At 41.5% G+C, this 17,581-nt stretch overlaps 1 protein-coding gene across 1 annotated transcript in view; it reads right to left on the bottom strand.

The window, feature by feature from the left end:
* Nucleotides 1–15,243, bottom strand: part of c1qtnf4 (C1q and TNF related 4) — a 66,752-nt gene extending 51,509 nt beyond the window's left edge. Inside the window, exon 1 of the mRNA XM_039615973.1 lies at nt 15,132–15,243. Within this exon, the coding sequence (XP_039471907.1) occupies nt 15,132–15,201 (70 nt within the window). The 5' untranslated portion in view covers nt 15,202–15,243. The remainder of the gene's footprint in view (nt 1–15,131) is intronic.
* Between the last annotated feature and the right edge of the window lie 2,338 nt (nt 15,244–17,581).

Genomic DNA, 17,581 nt, shown 5'->3' with positions numbered 1-17,581 from the left:
CAAATCCAACGGCTGCTGAGCGGAAAGCAGCATGATGCACGACACTTTGTGTTTGGTGGTACGGATGCTCATCGGACGCCGTAAATGAGCAGGAATATAAGATGCTGCGGGACAATAGGAACGGGCATCGTGCTTATTTCTGGTAACAGTCTATCAGCTTATTTCAGGTGTGATCTCATCGACTGCCCTTACTGCAGATTAAAGCAATATCACTGTCATCACTGTTTCAGGGAGTCATTTTTATGAACATAGCACATTAAGAGCGATGATTTCATTATGTTTCAAAGGACATAGTACAATCAAAATGAAGCCTTTCATCTTTAAGAGCACCAGAGGTGCTTTCTTTCAATAACACACTGGAAACTGTGAAGTGTTGAATCTGCAGCTTCCTTCCACCTTGCAGAATTTTAGTGCACTGTTTTCAGCTGTCCATCCCACAGTTTTAGTGTTTTGGTTAAATCTTCCTGCCCTCACTGCGTTTCAGCTGCACTATAGGCATTTTCACCAAAAAAGCTCTCTGTAAAACACTCTGAACAACCTAGAACAAGCATCCAGGGCTGGACTACAGTCAGAGGCAAAAAGTTACTAACTTATAAATAAGTCTCATAATTTGTATTGAGGGGACCATTGGATGTTTGTTTGTGGCTATGATGGGATAACCAGCGCTACCACTGGAAATCCAATGACATCTGCCTGTATGGATGCAGGAATGGGATGGATTTGTGCAGCGAGTAGTCTCCATGGCATCAGCAGGAAGGACTGCTTGGAAGTAGCATTGAGATGCTTCAAACCTTCCGGTCCACCCGTTTAAAATAATCATATATGTCTGCAATCCATGAAGCAGGACTGGTACAGACCGAGGTGGCCACGGGTCCATAGCACTGTCTCTGCCATTAATCAAATATTTAAGGAATCAGTGTTTTCAATTCAATTTTATTTATATAGCGCCAAATCACAACAGCAGTCGCCTCAAGGTGCTTTATATTGTACAGTAGATCGCACAATAATAAATACAGAGAAAAACCCAACAATCATATGACCCCCTTTGAGCAAGCACTTTGGCGACAGTGGGAAGGAAAAACTCCCTTTTAACAGGAAGAAACCTCCGACAGAACCAGGCTCAGGGAGGGGCGGGGCCATCTGCTGCGACCGGTTGGAGTGAGAGAATAAACTTAATAATCAATAATCTTAAAAGTAGAGAAAGTTATGTGCTCTGCAACAAAATGTAGCTTTCTGCTGATGATTGACGTATTTGGATAATTACCAAGAGTGACTGGTGAGTTCAAAACAAAAAGTGCTAAAAGCTCAGCGTAAATTAAAAACATATTTCCTTCTAAAATGTTTCAAAGAGCATTAAGTTGTCAGAAATCCAAGTTGGATGTTTCTGACATGTTTTAAATAGTCTCCTCTACACATTTAGATCACACACGGTGAGTGCGGTCCATGCTATGTTTGGGACAAGGTTTCAAGTTGCTCACAGCGAACCACCAGGCTCTCATGAAACTGGTGAAAACTGTGAAAATGAACGAGATGAAAAAGAAGGCACCGGTGGTTTGTAAGCCTACAAAGGGAAAGATGCCAGTGTACGGACCACTGTTGGTGGTTCAAGCTTGTGTCTACCCCAAGATTTCCATTGATGATTATAATGTGATAAGTTGCATATAACAGGTTCGGGTTGTACCAAAACAAATGTGCAGTTGTTTACCAAGTATAAAAAAGACAGTTTGTACACGGTTCATGAAGTTGAATCTAAACTTAAAGCTGGCATAACCACATGCTCCATATTCATCATTTAGAATAAAGAGCGCACAACACAATGTTCCTCTCCCCAGTCACCTTTCTCTACACAGGTTTGTGATTATGTACTTTCCCAGAATGCATTTCAGCAGTTACTCGTCTGACCTTGATCTGTATTACGCAGTTAAACTGAAACAACTGTAGCGGTAACAGCAGAGTGAGGTTACTGCTACGGCTGAAAAAGAAAACCCAACGCTGGCACAAAATGCTGCTCATGTTTTAATTACTGCATTGTTTCTATTTCCAACTGGACATTACAGTTTGAGCCAAAAAGCAACACATCACATTTTAAATCGGGACAAACAGAACTGATGCATTCTGCTTTTTTATTTGCGTTTTACACAGAAATGTGCTGTAGTTTATCCACAGTACCTGTAATCATCAGATTTTACCACAGGTTGATATGAAGGTTGATAGAGTTCACCAGAGTGCAGGACGTACATGTACCAGTATCATCACTGCTCTGAAAAAGCATAAAAACCAGTATACATGTTACCTGGTTCTTTTTTTTGTTCCACCAAAGAACTCACAATGAACATCTTACCCTGTATGTCCTCCAGTTAGCTTGATGATAATAATTTTGCACATCCGTGGCCGTGCTCGCCCTTATACTCAGTGAAAAGCACATAAAGGACTCCATAATGATCAATACTGCCTGTTCTGTTTCCCATGAAGGCAGCAGGCTGTGACTGATGTTGTGAAGCCGCCTCCATCGGCTCCTACCTGCTGGGAGGGCAAAATCAAAGCACAGGCTTCTGAGGGAGGGTGGATATGAAAGTTCACACCTCTGACTAGAAGTCAATATCAAAATGTGGACTGGGACTGAGGATGGACATCAAAGTGTTCAGTCTAGTGTTATGATTATGTCCATTATCAGGAGGAGCAGCCCCCCAGGAGAAGAAATAAGAGTCACGGGTGATCCTGAATGATTATGCCCTTTGGGACTGGATCAAAGATTTCTATTGTAGAAGATTGTTTTTAGTATCCCCACTGATGTCTGCATTACACAGGTCGTATAACCACAAGTGTGCAGACAAAATCCCAGATGAGTCTGAAGCTCCTGGACAGGAGAGCTGACAGTCTGAGCTAAAAAATCATCTGTTGCCCTCAAAGTCACCTTTATAGATTTGTAATGCTTCTAATTAACTCTGTGTTGGTCTCCTCAGTCGGGCTTAGAAGTCGGACTTTTTAAGTAAAACAGTTATTGCAACAGCTTATTTGTAAAATGGAGGATTTACATATATCTCTGATTTTCATTGTCTTTAAACACATTCGGAGAAGATGACTGATGTTATTTAGCATAAGTGTAAGGTTTTGTATTGGTCCCTTCATCAGCTAAGAGAAGGAGATGGACTTTAATAAGACGTGTCGCTTCCTTGGTCATGTGCCACAGTGTAGGTGTGAGCTCTCCTTGTATTTCTAACAGCAGTGAAAGACTGAGGCTGCACCTGTGCAGCGTTATCTGCATTCAAACACTGAAAGCTACCAGCTCCATTCAGCTAACATGTCGTAATTTTCTAGTAGCAGATTATAAAATAGTTTACATGACTTGAGCAATTTCTGTTGCTCCAAGATTCTCTTAAGATATACATTTTAATCAAATGTGAATCCAAGCATGAGCACAATAGATGATAATGTTATCTGGAGCTTTCTTGTAACAAACAAACATCACGTCCACCATCAGTGCATACAAATCTAAATAAGGGAGTGTACTGGGACTGGGTAATTTATTGTTAATATTTTGACATACAAAATTAATTTATTACCAGTTAGGAAAAGTCCCGTTGATTAAATCTATATCACTGCAGCTTAACCTCTGGGTGATGTGTGCACATCTTTATTTTAATGTAATGTTTTATCTGTGGAGCTACGGCAGATTATCTAAGAATGACTCACAGCTTAACATTATCTGCTGCTCTACCAAACATGTGGCACAGTTCACTGTCATGTTACGTTTTTGTGTTTGTGTAGATTTGAATTCAGTTTAAATGAGGTAGTTGATATTATTCAGTGGTGCTACAGTAAATGTGTTCAATTTTAAATACAGTATGCTGCCAAAGGGCAGGACACACACAGCAGTCCTGATCATGTGGGGCAGTACGATGTCAGAGGGTCGGGTTCATTGGGATTTATGTGTGCCTCGTTTTCACATCGTTATCTACAGCAGGTTTATGGAAATCCATGCAAAGTTTATATGAAAGTGAAAAGCCGGAGGGCTGGATTAGGTTCTTTGCTATTTACATAAAAAATAATGCCTATTGGTGGATTTTGTTTTCTGCAGGAATATGCAAAGTGCTTCATCACAAGGTCTGTTTGTTTCAACAGTTCCTTTCATTATTCCTCCCATCTGAAAACTGCCCTGTGCATACAGCTCACCTTTGGACCTGTGAGTGGAGGAGCATAAATCCTGGAGCAGTAACAACATATGCTTAAATGAAAGCTTTGAAAAAAAGAATGAATGTGAATGTATTTATAGACTGAATAGAAAAGATGGATGTAGCCAGAATGACAACACTCATTAATATGATTAGTACTTATCAATCAGAAGATAACCACACTCCAAATCACTCAGTTTAGAGTTTAATTTATTATAAATGGGGAAAAATAAAAAAAAAATGAACATCATGTCTTATTAAATGAGACTTGAAAATAAGAACAGAGACCACAAACTCACAATTAAAATTGTGACTGAAGTCATAGATAAGTTAGTTTCCCCCTCTTTGCAACAAGAGGATTGGGATGAGGAGCTGCCCCTGCTGGTCACTGGAAGGACTGCAGGATTAAGGTATTAATTCTTCAATAGGTTCCTAAAGATTAAGATTAAGGTACCTAAATCTTAGAACCAGAAGTTACATCCATGATTTATACATGTTTATGCATCACTTCCCACCTTGTCTGACATGATTACTCTAGTCCTATCATCTTCCTTCTACCCTCTTTGAGCCAATGAGCCTCCTGTTGCGTGGTTTAAGTCTCCATTATTGTCCCTTTCAGACTCTCGTCCGCTCCCCCCATCTCGAACTCACAGATACCTCAGTCATAGCTCCATCTAAGCCCCAGTCTTCATCACCACCACCATTAGCATAGACTCCGGGGAGGTGTCCTAAAGCCTATCATTGCTGGGATTCAGTTCTGCCATGATGGGTCATCGGAGTCTAATTGCCAAATATACATATATATGTAACAATTATATATATATATATATATATATATATATATATATATATATATATATATATATATATATATATATATATATATATATATATATGTATATAGCTGTGTGTCTGTATCGGTTGTGTTAATGTTCTCTAACAGCTTCCAGTTTTGATTTAGCAGTCATGTTGTTTAGACATTTCCCATGTTGTATTTGCCAACCTCTCACTGTTGAGACATCATGCAGTTCGTCATGTATTTATCAACACAGCAGGGGGAACGTGCTTTGGGTGGATAACCAGTTTCTTTCCTCTTTTCCTTTCCCAAAGGTAGTTTTTTTCAGTTCTACTTTTGGCTTTTTATTCGTTGGAGGTTTGGCACCACCCTACCCTGGTTCTTCTTCTCCTCCCTTTAAAAATGAACAAAGAAAATAAAGGAAGCAATGTGGCTAATAAGCGCCCAAGGCTTCCTCAAAAATACAAACTGATGGAGCAGCCTGATGGAGCAACTTGGCGACCTGGGACTCATATCAAAGAGAGTAGGGGGGCTGTTATCTGGAGGTGCAGTGACAGACCTCTGCTGCTTCTGCCCATCTCATTAATCCCTCTCCCTCCCTCCCTCCCTCCCTTCACTGCTTTTCCTCCTCCCATCCTCAGCACTTGTCACCAAGCTGTCAGCTGCCTGCTGAACTGTAGACACATGGACCAGCCTGGGGACGCGATGCATGGCAGGGATGGAAAGAAAGACAGAAAGACAAAGAGAGAGAACTGACAGACCCAATATGAAAGAGAAAAAAAGAGTTGGAGGTGTAAGCCAAGCTTGTCAGCCCAAGCAAACAACAGAAGAGATCAATTTCTATGAACTCTAATCCATCCTGTAAATGTCTTCTTTTTCCTGCCAGAGTCTGAGTACAAAGAAAACCCGGAGCAGAAACACTGCTCTCTCAATCCTGTCAATTCACCTGCTAAAGAAACAGGAAGAGAAAGGGAATAGAGAGAGACAGAAAAGAGAATATCAGCTGTGGCAGCAGAGTAGTTTCTTGCCAGAAAGGTTCGATCCATCAGTGGCACGAGTGAGGCAGCAGCCGGAGTGAGCTGACTGCTGCCTCGGCGCATTATATGTGCGATTACTAGACTTGTAGTCAAGACCGCCTAATCCGAGACCAAGACAAGACCAAGACCAGAGGGTATCGAGACCAAGACAAGACCAAGACCAGAGGGTATCGAGACCAAGACAAGACCAAGACCAAGTTGAGACGAGACCAAGACCAAAACCAAGACCGAGACAAAAAAGTCTTTAAACTGCAGCCAGATGCTGCTTCGTTTACGGGTGTCAGGCATATTTATGTGTTTTTGCTTTCGCACAGCCCTCCTCACCGCTGTCTACTGTCTCACTCACTTACTGAGAGGACAGACGCACGCTCCACTTGACTGTTGTGTCTCTCACCCTCTCTGTTTTTCACATAATGATATTATCCTATATCCTCGCATGTGATTGGCCACAATATGGAGGGATTGGAGCATAGCTGAGCCACTGTGTGAGAGCTGAGCAGCGAAAGGAAATTAAGTGAGGGTAGAAATGACTGAAAGATTAATAGGCTCTGTTTTGAATTTTGTTCAAAAAAAAATGACTTCATATAGGAAAAAAAATAAATATCACATATGTAGGACACCTTAAACTAGTTTTTTAATTAAGCAGCAAGGCAGAACAAAGTCGGGCTGTATCGAGACACAGGGACTAAACCCCAATTCAACCAGACCCAGAACTGATCCAGAATTAAAACAGGACTACAACAGTAACCAAGACAGAACCAGAATCAGAACTAGAAGATAGTAGCACTGAAAATCATCATAGACCTGCACTACACTTATTTTTTAATTCTACCAAAGTACAGTATTTAGATTCTGAAAAGTTTATATAATTATTTAGCCTTGTTGTTCAAACAAGCCTGCATAACTTAATAAATATAGAATTTGAAAAGTAACAAATGGTATCTAAAAAGAAACAGGTACTAGATACATGTTCTGATGAGTTTTGGCAAACAACCATTTGACTAACATGTGTCTCACCTGCTCTGGTTCCATCTCTGTTCTGTCCTCATTCTCCATCTCCCTCTCTGTTCCTCTCTCTCCCTCTCTGCTCCTCTCTCTCCCTCTCTGTTCCTCTCTCTCCCTCTCTGTTCCTCTCTCTCCCGCTCTGTTCCTCTCTCTCCCTCTCTCTCCCTCTCTGCTCCTCGCTCTCCCTCTCTGCTCCTCTCTCTCCCTCTTTGTGCTAACAATCAAGCCAAACACCAACATCATCAAATATACAGTTGAAACCAGATATTTACACACTCTTCAGATAAAAACACAAACACTTTTTTAATTGTAACATCAAATCAGACTAAATGTTTATTTTTTTTAGATTGATAAATATAAAAACATATTTGTTAACTTTAAGAGTAAAGAGAGAAACTATCTGTATTTCTTCATTGTAAATGGCACCAAATTGTATTCAAAACTGAGCCACACTTATGGAGCTCCACAATTCTTTTCCTGGTGTTTTGGTTGATATCTCTTGATTTTCACATGTCACAGAAACAGGCTCTGTGTTTTGCCTTATATACATCCACAGGTGTGCCACCAATTTACTCACATGGACTCTACTAACCTATCAGAAGCTTCTTAAGCTCAGAATGGAATGTCTGGAGTTTTCTTATTAATTAACACTAAACTTAGTGTATATGTACTCCAAAATTTGATGAAAGTGATTAAAATAGACAGCTCCCTCTTTTTATTCTGACATTTAACTAATTCAAAAGATATTTCAACATTTATTTATCTAAAACAAAAGTTTACTCTAAATTCATGTTTAACAGTAAAAAATAGTTTTTATGTTTTCTACCTAAAGTGTTTGTAAATATCTGGTTTCATCTGTGAATATACTGCTGTGTATTGAAATTCCTCTTGTTTTGCATAGAAATATACTGAACAACATACAAAGCATAATATATAAAATAACATCTACCTGAGTTTTTTCTTTGAAAGAAGCTCCTTATGTCCATTGTTCTGTTCATCAGTACACAATTGAAACCGATTTAGAGAGTTTGAAATGTAAGCTAAGACTCTCTAAAAAATCAGCATTGTTGTTTGGCTTTTTATTTATCCATTCATTCATTTATCCTCTTCACTCGAAGAGTAAGTAACGCAACCAACTGATCAGTTTGATATCAATCTTTTGTGATACACCGTCATATTTACATTATTAGTTCAGTACGAATGATTTGCTTTGGTACCTGGTCAAACTTAAGCTGTCCTCTGTCTGCAGCAAACTCGCAGGCAGCAGTTTCTCCCCCCTCGCTCACATGCGTGTTGTGCTCAGTCGCCTAGTGCCTGAGCTCGGATCATACCAAAATTAGGGGGAATTTACGACGGTGCCCCATGCTTCTGAAAAAATGACTCGGGCTTAAGCCCAGTAAGCCACCCCCCCGCTCCGCTGATGGTTGACTCCAAATCTCCCGAACACTATGTCGATTTGAGAACGGAAGACCGAAACAGCGAGACCAAGACCGAGACCAAGACAAAAGTCCGTCGAGACCAAGACAAGACCAAGACAAAAGTCCGTCGAGACCAAGACGAGACCAAGACCGCGTAAAAGTGGTCTCGAGACGGGTCTCGAGACCAAGACCGGTCTCGAGACATCCAACTCTAGCGACACAGATGTCAGTCAGGTAAGGAGCTGGGTTAGATTTCAGTAAGATTTAAACACCAACAAACTTCCCTTTGCGAACTATCCTGCAATTCGTGGTCAGCTGTTACAGTCTTGTGAGGAAGGTGAATAATTAGGACAGGAGGCTATTTCCAGCTCACCAGGGCGCGTTTAATGATCTAAGACTAGCAGGACACATCTGCAGAATCAAAGAACTTCTTCTAAGCATACAGTTAGAAATCTCCACCCAGGGAGGAACAGAGCAACATTCATCCACTTATTTTTGGTCCCTCTATTTAATGCTTAAGAAATATCCATCTTTGTCATTTCTGCTTATTTGATTCTGATCCAGTTCCCTTTCTCTCATAAACGGATATGTGTAATCCATGGCATCTTAAATAGCGAGTGTATCAAACATCCATGGTGCTGACTGAATCACATCCTCTCTACAAACTGAAAATGCATCTGTGTACTGAAGGACAATGAAGGCAGCAGAGGAGTCCAGAGACTTGCTAGCGGCTTAGTGAGCTTGCAGTGGTCGCAGCAGATGGCCCCGCCCCTCCCTGAGCCTGGTTCTGCCGGAGGTTTCTTCCTGTTAAAAGGGAGTTTTTCCTTCCCACTGCCGCCAAAATGCTTGCTCATAGGGGGTCATATGATTGTTGGGTTTTTCTCTGTATCTATTATTGTAGGGTCTACCTTACAATATAAAGCACCTTGAGGCGACTGTTGTTGTGATTTGGTGCTGTATAAATAAAACCGAATTGAATTGAATTGCTTAAGCCAAGCATTTCTTGAACTAAATGCCAAACATGCTGACAGCGATGAACCTGTTGATTCTGAGTAGTGTTTGTCCAGTCAGTTTGGTGTCCACATCATGTTTAGCTGCCACTTTGGTTATATCCCACAACACGGGTCAATAAAGTGATCACACTTCATTCTGCTGTGTAAACTTTGTGATACTCAAATTCAGCCTCGTGGATGAAGAATCCAAAGTCACTAGTATTAATCATCTGGGCTTACTATATTTAGCACCAGCCCATGCTCTCACCTATTTGTACCTTAAGTTGGATTAGTGACTCAGTTTTTTTCACTCATCTCTTGGCAGCCTGCACACAGATGAGTTGTTCTGCTTGTAAAAACAACTCTGAACTATTTTCACCCCTGACTTTATTCTTCCTGGTATTTCTGAATTGCGATAATAAAAGTCTCCTTAAGATTTTTTGAATTTTGAACAAAGATATTTCAATCTGCTAAAAGAGGTGCACCAGCTGACAGAGCAGCTGTGCTGTCCCTAAAGAGCCACTGTAAAAACCAGCAGTGGCTGCTAGTTTGTTTTTATCCTGTAGTAAGTGGTGCTAAATTTGGTCTGTGAACTTGTGCTTGACAAAGTTTGTAGATGGGCATCAATCTTCTTTTCATACCACAGTTCGGGGGTGGCTGTGGGTCACAGCAGGTCATCTGCTAATTGGGCTGTTGGTATTTTGATCCCTGGCTGCTTCAGTCTGCATGCTTCACCAAAACACTGAACCCTGAGTTGCCCCTGATGCATTCACTGGAGGGTGAGTGTTAGACAGAAAGCACTTAGATGTTGGAAAAAAGTGCTCGTATGAATGTGAATAAGACAAGTTGAATGAAGCACTTTGAGTGCTTAACCAGAGTAGAAAAGTGCTGTTTAAGAACCAGTCCCATTTACAGCTTCTGTCTTTGCTGTTTATTTGTTTTACCCTATGACTCTACACCTGCACCAGCACCTGTGTCTCATTCCAAGGTCACCCAGTCTTCCCTCCCATCATTCCCATCTCACCCATTTACTGTTCAGATCACACTATATATCTGCATGATTGTATGTTGGTAGCTCGCTGTGTAATGCTTGCTGGTCATAAACAAACACAATGCACTGAGTCATGTTTACTTGTGCTGACTGTTGAATTTCTGGAAACTGGCCTGAAAGTCGTTCTACAGAGAGCTTGTATTTGACAGCATGCACACTGTTCTGTGATCCTGAGCAAACCCAAACCCCTAATACCTTCAGGGAAAACTTATTTCAGTTTTACATAGTTCTGGGAAAGTGAGGAAACATAAGCATCGCAATATTATGAACCTGTATAATCACAACAGAAGAATCCACAGATGGATTGTTTTCCATTCGGGGTGGGGGCTGTGCTTTGGGGAAAGTATGAAAGGGTTCAGGCTGGAGTGAACTGTGTGTGTGTGTGTGTGTGATGTCTTCAGGATGTTGCTGGAGACAGATTAGTGCAGCAACAGAGGGATTATCAGATGATGACGGTGTACAACTCAAAGACATCCTCTGTTGCAGTAATGTGACATTCCTCTTCTTGGGGCTTATTTTGGGACTTGTTTGTAACTCGCACTGATCCAAAGCTCGAGGTGTGAGGTTTAAAATAATCAGAGTGCATCTCTCTTTTTCCTTGTGTGCTTCTCGCATCATGCTTTGCATTCACACTTGCCGTGCTCACTGTTCCACAACACGCTCACCTGCTGTTGGTCAAAATCTTGTGTAATTGGCTTAGAAGTTTTTTCTTTTTCTTGCATGGGATCCATGTTGTGCTTTCAAGATTGGCAAGCTCTGAACAAACAGACCTCCACCTGCTTTGAGTATTCTGGTTGGTGCTTACAGATGGGTACTCAACAGTGACTGAAGTGGCTCTTACAAATATTCCACATTCAGTTTTATTTGGAAGTTGCTGGCAGCCTTAATGTCACACTATAGCCTGGTTAGCCTCAATAACACAGGGGACCGGTGACTCCTTGGTAACCTCTGGTAACTAGGGAAAAATGTGTATTTCCTGATCGCTTGGTGAGTGGTCGATGGAAGCTGTGGTTGTGGTCAGTCAAGGAGAAAATACTGCACCTAAAAACCAGAACACTCTATCATAACTTTGGTTGCTAGCAGATTGCTGTGGTTGCCTGTATTTTGTATAGAAGAAGACAAGTTGTCTGCAAACAGTTGCCAAATAACCACAGACATGTAGTGAAAGTGTAATCAGGAATGGAGAACGTTCACCTTCCAAATCAAATGTGTGCCTTTCTGTTGAAACCACCACTTTTTAAAGGTATTTTCTTTACAGGTGGTTGGTCTCTGTTTCCCATTTCACAGCTGCTTACCGAATAGTTAACAAGTGTTTGCAGACAAGTTGGCAACTCTCTCACAGATTACATGTGACCATGCTAATCTGCTAACAACCAAAGCAATCACAATGGGGTTTTCAGTGCAGTGCCAAATACTTCTTTGTGACTGATTTCACCTAGCGACACCAAGCAACCTCCCTCATTCTTCCCTGTGACAAGCTGACAGCAGGTTGCCAGCTGGTCTCAACGCTTACTGTTCAGTAATTGTGTGATTAATATTAAATTATATGTGATTATGAGATTTTAAACTATGATTAAAGGACAACAAAAAAAGTATAATTTATGTTGGCTTTGATAAATACAGTATTTTTCTACAAATGATTGACTTCAATTCCATTTTATTAATCTAATGCTAAATCACAACAACGGTTTTCTCAAGGTGTAAAGTAAAGCCTCCACAGTAATACAAAGAAAACAGAGAAAGGAAACTCTGTAGCTCTCTAGCACGAGTACAAGTGGACTGCATTTGTGCTGTTTTCTTTTTAAAGTGAGTGCACTGGTGGTCACACCTCAGTAACATCGTGATGGATCTGGATCTGTAGTGATCAGCTCTTTATGCCTTCAATGCTTTTTTACACTGAATGTCTGAACTATGTGTAGATCTGGCCAATGAAAAGATAGACCGCTGTTTTTCTTTCCTATACCCTTCATGTGTCAGGAGAAATCCAGAAAAAATTGATGCACTGATATAGATTTTTCCCATCAGAAGGCGTTCCTTTGGGAAAAGCTGCACCTGTCACACTTGGGGGGGGGGGGGTTCACAAATATAAAACCGCACTTTATTTGCTGTTGGAGGTGTCCTGTTAACAGCACTACAGGCATTTCTTTCTTAATGATGATTTGTGGAGAAGAGTCTTGTTGAATGTTGAGTCACAGTGAGATTTTACAGCTTCAGCAACTTGAATGACCACTGAGGAGACCTGGCACCTCAGTGGTGACCAAATAACCACTCTAATGGCCATTTGAGGCTGCCTCCAAAGGCATTAAAGAGCTTGTAAAAAGTCTGGTATAAAATACTGTACTGTTTGGTGAATGGAATTCCAGTAATATACAAGTTTGATTAATTAGGACTAATTAGTAGAGATCTGTGTCTGTGCCTTCCACCTATAAACTTCATGTAACACGATGATAACCAAGCTTGAATTGCTCTACATCATACGTTCAGATAAAGCAGTAGCCAAAAAGCAAAAAGTCCACAAACCAGTGCGTAGTGTCATGTGGCTACATCTATCGTGTGCATAGAGTGTATGGTGTCAAAAGGATGGTCAACTAAATACAGTATTTCAATTTTATTTTATTTATACAGCACCAAATCACAACAACAGTCACCTCAAGGCGCTTTATATTGTACAGTAGATCATACAATAGTACATACAGAGAAAAACCCAACAATCATATGACCCCCCTATGAGCAAGCACTTTGGCGACAGTGGGAAGGAAAAACTCCCTTTTAACAGGAAGAAACCTCCGACAGAACCAGGCTCAGGGAGGGGCGGGGCCATCTGCTGCGACCGGTTGGGGTGAGAGAATAAACTTAATAATGAATAATCTTAAAAGTAGAGATAGTGTCTGGCTATGTCCACACTAGCCCGGATAGATTTGAAAACGGCGTTTTCATCTGAAAATGCTCCGCGTCCACACTAGCGTTTTCAGTTGTTTTCAGAGTTGTGCGTCCACATTGAAACGGCCGAAAACGCTTACGTTCCAGTACTGCGCACGCGCAAAAGTGAGTGAGGATTAAAGAATTTGAAGAAAAGCTGTCTGGAGCATGTACAAACTGATATTCATCTTTTTTAGGGCTGTCAAAATTGAGAGCAATCAAAACAACCGCTGTATAACGCCCTCCGCTATCTTTGTTTATTTGGTCACATGACTGCATCACATGACTAAAATACATCATTGTTTTAGAAAGTCTGCGTTTTCGTGTGTCCACACTGCGACGGGACAGCTGCGTTTTGAAATGTATGCGTTTTTTTCAAAACGCTGCGTTTTTCCTTGAGGAAAGCACCGTCTCAGTGTGGACGGGAGGCCAAAACGGAGAGAAAACGATGTGTTTTCAAACGAAAACGCATTAGTGTGGACGTAGCCTCTGTCTCCTGAATCCAAACTGGAAGCTGGTTCCAGAGAAGGGGGGCCTGAAAACTGAAGGCTCTGCCTGTAAACCGTACAACAGGTAAAATGAAACCATTTACAGCTGTAATCTACTGAAAAGCAACAAGCTTGAAACTTTCCTCAACTGCTTGATGCCCCCTCCCCCCGGGCTGTGTTTGGTTGAGGCAATTCTTTACTTGTCAATTTATTGCGCTGGCATTGTGTATATTTTTATATCTCATAACTCCAGGTTTCTTTATTTGCTCTCACATCAAGAGCTCCTCAATAAAAGAAGGCAGAAGTAGCTGGATGCAGACACACACACACACACACACACACAGATGCTGTAAATAACACCAGCATATGTCCCTGACAAATGTGTAATCTGTACACACACTGAGCACGAGGATCAATCTGTAGCCCCCAGCAGCCGTATGTTACACTGATGCGGATTAAGATATTGTATCTGCAGACAAAAGGAGTCAACCGCCTTTGTGCAGAAAACCCATCTCAGGATAAGAGAGATCTCATCTCAGCCATATTCACAGCCTCCTTCTTCTCTCCTGCATCTCCGCCGCAGATAATGGCAGATAAATAAACCATAGGATATCCATGCATGCTGTCTTTGCCACACTGCAACCCACCATTGCAAGATGTTACAAACAGACAAAGCAACTGTAGCTCAGCTAAACATATGCAAGCTGCAGGTTGTCCCTCTGCTCGCCCTCCCACAGTGCATTATATCAGCCCAGTTGCCACATGTGACATTATATAGGCAGTATAGGCATTACACCCTCTGCTTCTGTGAGGTGTCACTGTTTCTGGAGATCAGTGCAGATAAATAATGCATGCTGCTCAGACGCGGCATGACTGCTGAATGCGCACTGAAGGCAGTATAGCTCATTTCTCCCAGCACTTACACAGCAAGCAACACTTAAAGCATCCATTAACATCACACCAACACTTACGCTGCCCCTTGCTTTTGAGCTCAGAGTTCATCTGGAAAATTACTTATCAGAAAAATCAAAGCACATTCTGGACTGGTTGCCTTGTTTGCACTGTCTGTCAGGACATCTGCTGAACCCCGAGTGATGCGCTCGATGCATGCCAGCACACTCCTAACTTAGGCTGCGCCCCGACCACCAAGTTCCTAGTATTCTCTATCTCACCTGAATGTCTGCATTACATTTCAGCATGCACAAAGGCTACAAGCCATGCTTCAGAGGAGAAAAAGAAGTGAGCTGTCTCACCTGTATGTATGCGCAAGGTCTCTTCTGTCCTGGCCGTGTGCGACGCGCAGAGCTGAAACTTCTGTCTCATCAGCGCTGCTGGATAAACCTCCCCTCCCTCTCTCTCTCTCTCTCTCTCGCAGTCTGCTCTCCCACCCTCCCAGCTTTCCCTTCTTGCTCTTTTTTCCCCCTCACTCACTGTGTTTTCTCCATCTGCCTCTTCCTCCCTACTTCAGTGCCTTCCCTCGACCTGCTGCTGCTCATGTTGTCTTTGAAGCTGCCCCTATCACCACCCCTACACACACACCAACAGATATATCCATATGGATATATTGTATGCCTATATTGTTATTGGAGGCTATAATCTGATAAAGAGCTTTTAGATGAGGTGCAATGCGTACCACTGCAGTGCTGGAGAGATGCACTCGGATATGATGCTCTGTTAACCTAGATCCTAGTCTGTGTGTGTGTCTGGTGTGTGTGTGTAAGTGTGTATGTGTTCCCACCTGTGTTTTCTGGTGTGTGCGTGTTTGTGTGTACGGTCACAGATAATGGGAGGGGAGGAGCCTCCGTGCCATAACAACCATTGGGCTTCGCTATGTGGCGACAGCGCTGCCAACTTCCTCCCTCCTGCTTCTTTGTTGGGAGTTATTTTCTCACCTCTGGGAGGCTGGTGGGTAAGGCGCGGGAGTAGTGGGATGAAGAGACACACAGAGAATACGTGTAATGCTCTCAAATTGAAATTCATTCTACCCGTCTCCCTTTATAATCTCATTCAAATTCCACAGTCTGTTGCTCACTCATATTTAAATGAGCACTTGACTAAATCCCTCCTGTGCTTTCGCTTTTCTCGGTCAGCCTTTGGCAGGCTGCTGCGTTCTGTTGCTCTCCATCTTCCTGGATGCTTCTCGGCAAACTGGCACACTCTTTGTGTTTTGGCCAATACGCGTATATAGAATTAAAAGAGTGGGCAGTGAGGCCAAATAGATCTAATGTCAGACAGGAAACATGCAACCCACTTTGAAGGTAAATGAGTATGAATGGACCAAAGCTCAGGATGACACTGACAGAGTGTTTCTGATATTCTTGTAACTTTTCACACATAACTGAAGAAAAAACTAGAAAGACTGTGCTGTTAGCAAACAACTGAATAAATAAGCTTTTCAAGAACTGGTGTCATTGTGTTCATTGAGTCTTTGGGGTTTTTTGAGGTCTTGAGCTGTTTGAAAAAGTCTTCTTTTTCATCTTGTCTGACTGTTTGAAACATTAGAGAGGCCTGTGTTACTGAGACAGCCTCTAATGTCTCCAACCACTCTTCTAAAACCATAAGCAATTAATACTGTAACTATGATGTCTATGGCAACCCACTGCTTCCAAGCTCAGGATCCTTGACTGGACTCAGATACTCAGACAACATGAGCTGTGCTTGTGGTCAGACAGAAGCTAAAATTAGAAGAAGGGTAACAGCCTTTTGCCTTCAAGGCAGCTGACCTTGTGAGTAAGCTTAGAGGGACATTGTGACAAGCTAGTTGCTTTAGTGTGAAGTAATGTAACAAGCCCATGGGCCCAATCCAGGTTTCTACACTGAGTTAAGTTTGCAGGACAAATTTACTGCATTTACTTCTTCAGATCAAGCTTGATTTTTTTCTGACAAATAAAGAAGCCAGAATGTCATTTTCTTCCTTTTCATGTTTAGAAACATCAGGATGAGCTCATCACTGCAGCATCACTGAGAGTTAAAAACTGTCTAAATTCTTTCATCTTTAATAAAATGATCAGCGTTGCTGCTTTACCAGGTATAACTATTAAGTTTAACATAACATAAACACAGTGAAGCTGGAGGATGAACGCTAACTTTTTTCCACTCGATAAAAGTTAACGTGAGGGTTCCCAATGGTTAGGGACAAATGCAATCGTATGGCAGGATGCTGTAAATGGACCAAACTTCAGTCAGGAGAACAGCTGAGATAATCCATCCACAATACGAGGTTAGTCATTAATATACTTTAACAACATGGGAATAGAGCAGCTGCCAGAGAATTCAGCATTAATGAATCAATGGTACAGAAGTGGAGGAAGCAAGAAGAATGAGTTGAGTAAAGTTTGACTTATCTGACTAATTTGTTTCACATAAGGTGCATTATGGTCTGAAAAATATGATACATGTTTTTGTCTGCTCTTCTTTTTGTCAGTGCAGAGTTTACCCTGACTGTAAATTTTGAAGAGTCGCAGCTGTCACATTTTGTAACATTTTAGAAAAATAATTAAATCTCATTCTTATTCTTTTATATTATTATTTTATTTTTATATAGCATTAAATTGCAAGAATAATCACCTCAAGGTGCTTTATATTGAAGGTAAATACCCTACAGTAATACAGAGAAATCTCAAAAACCAGACAACTATGAGCAAGCAGTTGGCAACATTAGGAAGGAAAAACTCCCTTTTAACAGGAAGAAACCTCTGGCAGA

This window comes from Oreochromis aureus, linkage group 1, assembly GCF_013358895.1.
Source record: "Oreochromis aureus strain Israel breed Guangdong linkage group 1, ZZ_aureus, whole genome shotgun sequence".
NCBI classification, from domain to species: Eukaryota; Metazoa; Chordata; class Actinopteri; order Cichliformes; family Cichlidae; genus Oreochromis; species Oreochromis aureus.
This window is presented reverse-complemented; position numbering and strand designations above follow the sequence as displayed.